General features: G+C 44.4%; 1 protein-coding gene across 12 annotated transcripts in view; it reads left to right on the top strand.

The window, feature by feature from the left end:
- TPM3 (tropomyosin 3) overlaps nt 1–5,860 on the top strand; it is a 37,614-nt gene that overhangs the window by 11,890 nt on the left and 19,864 nt on the right. For 10 of the 12 annotated variants that reach the window (XM_011928190.1, XM_011928187.1, XM_011928186.1 and 7 more), the window contains one exon: nt 4,568–4,701. The exons of 1 other annotated variant lie outside the window; for it this stretch is intronic. In XM_011928190.1, the coding sequence (XP_011783580.1) occupies nt 4,568–4,701 (134 nt within the window). Of the gene's footprint in view, nt 1–2,568; nt 2,677–4,567; nt 4,702–5,860 lie in introns of those variants that run through there. One more of the 12 variants, XM_011928198.1, reaches the window with a different exon arrangement.

Genomic DNA, 5,860 nt, shown 5'->3' with positions numbered 1-5,860 from the left:
CCATGTTGGCCAGGCTGGTTTCGAACTCCTGACCTCAAGTGATCTGCCTGCCTCAGCCTCCCAAAGTGGTGAGATTACAGGCATGAGCCACTGCACTCGGCCTGGGGTGATGTTTCTTAAGCTACTCTCACTCGCGAGAGCCTGCCAAATTTGCTTATTGAGCTGAGGTCTAATGAGGAAGTCCTCAGAATGGGGAAGTAGGGTAATAGTTAAATATTGATGAAATCATTACTTCTACTCCCCAGCCTGAAGAAGCTTAATCTTTTGACTTTCTGCTCTGCTGAATTTTGAACCCCTACTGAGGAGGAGACACGTGTGGGATGGGAGGGGGGTTGTTTGGTCTACCTGTTACCCTCTTAAGGCATTCTGCTGGAATGTGGGTTTTGCAGACTCCTCCCTCCTCTGGAGCTGGAAACTGCACTCTCTGATGGCATCTCATGCTGTTAGTGGGATTGTCACTTAATTATTTTCCTGGTTACTTTGTGTGAACATCCAAGCCACCCTTATTGGGAAGCTACATGAGTCCAAAACTGAGACACTGGTGTTCTAGGATCCATCTTTTCTGCTCTTGGCCTGGAAATTGGTCTTTTATATTTTAGCACCTTGTCAAATTTACTTTCAGTTCTGCGTTTCCTTTGTACTTCTGTCTAAATGGAAACAGATGGCGACATAATGTTTAAATACAGTCTTTTTCCTTATCTCTTTTTTGTGTGTGTGGTAGTGGTGGTAAAAATACATATAAAATTTACCATTGTAACCATTTATAAATGTACAGTTCACCTTATCTGTTTTTAATGCCTCTCTCCTAATTGCCCCTGGTATTTTTCTCTTTTTAATTTTTTTCTAGTCTAAAAAACTTAAGAGGCTGGGTGCGGTGGCTCACACCTGTAATCCCAGCGCTTTGGGAGGCCAAGGCGGGTGGATCTGAGGTCCACCTGTGGATCTGATGAAACCCCATCTCTACTAAAAATACAAAAAGTTAGCCGGGCATGGTGGCGCATACCTGTAATCCCAGCTACTTGGGAGGCTGAGGCACAATAATAGCTTCAACCCTGGAGGCGGAGGTGGCAGTGAGCCGGAATCGGATCACTGTACTCCAGCCTGGGCGAGCATCGGCATTGGGGGAGTGAGGGGTCAACTGCAGGGGTGTAAGGTCAGCAGACTACCTCTGCCTCAAAAAGAAAAAAAAAAATTAAATAAAAAAATTAAATAATAAAAATTAAATTAAAAAAATTAATAATATAAAACCTTAAGAGTACTACCGAGGGAGTGGGCTTTGAACAGCAGTTTTGATTCTGGCCTTAATCCTAAATTCCTAATCTCTAGAGAGGTTAGAATGTTTGACTGTTGTGTGGTTCCCCTCTATTTGTGGGCCTGGTGGACTAAGCAACAGGCTTTATCACCTTTCTTTGGTTGTTTTGCTTTCCTTTCTTTCCCCAGTACTAGAACACACACTCACAAGGGGGAGGCAGATAGCCTTTTACCCCTGTTTAGGCTCCACCTTTGTTTACTCTGGGGCAAATAGCTCTACTCCCTTCCAGCTTGCCTCCCCTTTGGTGAAGTTTAAATTCCCCAAGGACACGGTATCTTCCTGGTTAATGCATTTGTGAGCACAGGGAACTCAAGTAGTCCTTTACTCACAGGGCTCAAGCCTAACTTTCTAATACTCTTTCATTTGAATTTTCATCTGTGGCTTTTATCTAATAAGCGAAACCCCAGTGTGGCAGAAAGCCAGATTTAGGCTAATCCCCTTCTGTCCTTGGCCCTGTTCTGCCTGAGAGTACCATCACACTGTCAGTTTCTTTACTGAAGGGGTTGACATATTTGGGAAATCTCTTTGGAGTGGAGGATAGCTGAAGCTGTTGTCAGCCGTCTTATAATGTGACTGAGTTGCTGCTGCATGCCACTCCTCCCCCAATCCCCCACCCAGAATCTTTGCTTCCTGGGCAGTGGAGAATCCTATTATTACCTGAAGGGAAGGACCACAGAATACTGTATATCCTCCAAGCTGAGCAGAGATAGGTCAGCTGAAACATCAAAACCACATCTGGAGGGGCATGCTAAAACCTAAGATGATTAGGAAAGTGCAGAGCTTAACGTTTCCCAGGACCACAGGTAGCCTGGTCAACAAAAAGTAGGCCTGTTCAATCTCTTGGTACCCCTTGGTATTATTTGACCTGACAGGGACAGGCACTGTGCATAGACTCATGAGGGAAAAGTCAGCTTGTCTTCCTTGTTCCTTTAAACAAAGTATCAGATCTTGATTCTGCAGGCTTTTGTTTCATTGTAAAGAGAACTGATCCTCTGTGCTAGGAGGAAAGAGAAAGGCAAGGTCCCATTCCCTCCCACCCCACCCCGGAGGGGTTCTCTGAAACTTTTGCTAGGACTCCCATCTCGGGTTCTGCTTTTGATACAGGCTTGTTCATGTGTGCATGCTCTTAGGAGGGCACCAAGATGTGTTTCCACCCCCTCCCTTTTCAGCCTTGCTAAGAATTCTATTGTAAATGCTGATTTGTGGGAGAAACTGCCTGAGCCAGCTTGCTGTCATGGCAACTACACCCCCGCCCCATAGCCTGTTATCTTCTACTCCAGTTTGGGTAACTACTGGTGAGCTGGATGATGCCTTACATTTCATGAGCTTCCTCTAAATCTAGTTGTATTTTTCGTCTGAGGCGGGTAAGTTATTTTACTAGCAGTGTCTGATAGTTCTTGCCTGATAGCCTTCACTCGTGGCCTTGTTGGGTTTGTGAGGATAAATGTGTGTTGTTACAGAGGACATCTGTTTTTCTGAAAGAGGCAGAAGCAGAGAATACTTGTCTTTGTGGTGTTTTGAATAGTGTAGTTAGAAGCACAAATGGTTTGTTAGTAATTTCAGCTTATGTTGACTTCTCGATTTTCTTTGCCTGGTGGCTAGATTAGCCCCAGCCCTCTGCTTCCCTTCCTAGTCTCTTCAACCTCTCATGTTTGTATGTGGAAGTTTTTGTGCCAATCCTGATTGTTAAAAAGGAGTCTTTTGGTCTATATTCTTCCTCATCAGAGCTAATGGCCCAGGCTATTTCTATAGCTGCCCCAACTCCTGCCTGCCAGGAAGAAATCAGGGTAATAGAATTCAGGCACAATCTAGGCTATAGAAGAGAGATCGTGTTTGCCAGGCATTTGGATAAGCATCTGAACTGGGTGGTGTAAGAGGCATATTAAATTCTCGTATATTGTTGCAATCAGGGTACCTCCCACCAGTAAAGGTAGCAGGGAAGCAGTCATGGAAAGAGATTTTCCTACCATTAGAATTTATCCATCCACCTACAGGCTGCCTCCTTCTTTCCTTGTTTCTTATTCCATTGCTAGGGAAAGTAAACCCATCCAGGATGGGTTTACTTGGACTCTAGCCTATACTTCATTGTGAGATGGAGGCCAAGGGGAAGATTGCCATAAGCTGTATTAGAGGGTGAAGCTAAGGGGATGGCTGGAGGAATAGAAAGGAGACAATTGAGAAATTTGGAGGAATGGTAGTGGGTGTGGTGGAAATGTTCTTTCTTTTTTGTTACGCTATCAAAACAGATAATTTTAGCCAGAAGCAGCTCCTTGTAGCCAACTTAAAAAAGGAGTAGGGGGGCACAAGTTTAAGGGATGGTGAGTAGGCATCCCAACAATGTTCCATTCTTTTGCTTTCTAGTCTGGAAGGCTATTCTGGAAGACGTTCCCTTGGCTAGTTATTCTTCTGATGTATTAGGGTAAAGTGATCATAGGAATAACAGTTTGAGTTAAGCAGCAATTAATAGGTAATCCAGGATTCCCTCTTTTTTTTTTTTTTGAAATAGAGTATCACTCTGTTGCCCAGGCTGGAGTGTAGTGGCACGATCTCAGCTCAGTATAATCTCCGCCTCCCGGGTTCAAGCGATTCTCCTGCCTTAGCCTCCCGAGTAGCTGGGACTACAGGTGCCCGCCACCACGCCTGGCTAATTTTTGTATTTTTTTTTATTGGAAATGGGGTTTCACCATATTGGCCAGGCTGGTCTCGAACTCCTGACCTCGTGATCCGCCCACCCCAGCCTCCCAAAGTGCAGGGATTACAGGCATGAGCCACTACACCCAGCCAGGATACCCTCTTTAAGAAACCTTGCTTATTTATTTATTTATTTATTTATTTATTTATTTATTTATTTATTTTCTGCTTTATGAGACAGACGGTTACTGAGGATGAGGCATGCCTCCAAGCCAGAACTCAAGCAGAAGGAACACTTCATTGACTTTCTTTTCTGACTGCAGTGTGTTTAGGAATTTGAACTGAGTCCAGGAAGTGGGTGGTACTAACTCACTGGGCTGGGCAAGGAACTGAGTTTTAAACCACTCTTCCTGTGGAACATATGGGAATTCGTTGATGGGAAAGGGAGGAAATATATATATATATAAAGTTATGTCTGCTGGATCTTTTAACAGCCGAGCTAAGACAAGTGCTACCCAGCGAGACTCTGGCTTTTTCATGGTAGTCAACCCCGATCTTAATGTCATAGTTACTTCTTTTCACCATGCCTCTGCTTCCCTTGTCCATTCTTTCCTTCAAATGCAGGCTGAGGCTGAGGTGGCCTCCTTGAATCGTAGGATCCAGCTGGTTGAAGAGGAGCTGGACCGTGCTCAGGAGCGGCTGGCCACTGCCCTGCAAAAACTGGAAGAAGCGGAAAAAGCTGCTGATGAGAGTGAGAGGTGTGTAGTGAGGCCTGATGGAGTGTGGATTTTAAAAGACGTTCATAATAGTTCTGATCAAGATTTCCTTATAGACTTTTTCAGATAGCAGTTCTGGCTGTGTGTGGTGGCTCACGCCTGTAATCCTTGCACTTTGGGAGGCTGAGGCAGGAGGGTGGCTCGAGTCCAGGAAATTGGGGCTGCAGTGAGCCGTGATTGTGCCACTGCACTCCTGGGTGACAGAGCAAGACCCTGTCTCAATCAATCAATAAGAATAAAATACTAACTCTGTCATACAAGATCTCCTTTCTATTCTGCATGTTCTGTTCCCTTGAAGACAGTAAGGGTAACTTAAATGTTGTGACCCTTTTGTAATTGGTATTTCCCTACAAATTGGCCCAATGATCCTTAAAATGGGATCACCAGTATGACTTCCACTTTCTGGATCATAAATTTCTATTTGTGAGATTAATTTCTCTAAAACAGAGGTTCTCTAAGTAAGGTCTCAGACCAGCAGCATCGGCAATACTTGGGAACTTGGTAAAAATCCACATTCTCAGCTGCTATCCTGATCTACTGAATCAGAAACTTTGGATGTGGGGCCTGGCAATCTGTTTTTAGTAAGCTTTCTCAACCCTGGTTACATTATTAGAATCTTAGGTGGGGTGAGGGGGGAAATCACTGGGGAATTTAAAACTGTGGATGCTTAGATCTCATCCCAGTTCCATTAGAATCAATTGCAAGAGGGGTCTGGGCATTGATATTTTTAACGTTCCCCAGCTAATTTTAATGTGTTCCTAGGGTTGAGAACCATGGCCCTTGAACCAAATCATAACTCATCTTTTTGAAAATAGCCAGTTGTCTCCTTGCCACATGTGAGTTAAACTAGAACAGAGGTGCTTGACAACTCAGGGTTTTCAGAATAAATGGTGCCCTGCAAAGGGTACGTTACTACTGTGCAGCTGTGAAAATGAAAGAGGTATCTATGTGTATACTATTAGAGTAGCGTGCAAATTATAGAAAGTGAGGGCTCGGGCGCAGTGGCTCACACCTGTAATCCCATCGCTTTGGGAGGCTGAGGTGGATGATCACTTGAGGCCAGGAGTTCAAGACCACCCCGGCCAACACAGCAAAATCCAATCTCTACTAAAAGTACAAAAATTAGCTGGACATGGTGGGG

The sequence above is a fragment of the Colobus angolensis genome, unplaced genomic scaffold (genome assembly GCF_000951035.1).
Source record: "Colobus angolensis palliatus isolate OR3802 unplaced genomic scaffold, Cang.pa_1.0 Scaffold77, whole genome shotgun sequence".
Taxonomy (NCBI): domain Eukaryota; kingdom Metazoa; phylum Chordata; class Mammalia; order Primates; family Cercopithecidae; genus Colobus; species Colobus angolensis.
Note: the sequence above shows the minus strand (reverse complement) of the source record. Positions and strands in the feature narration are given on the sequence as shown.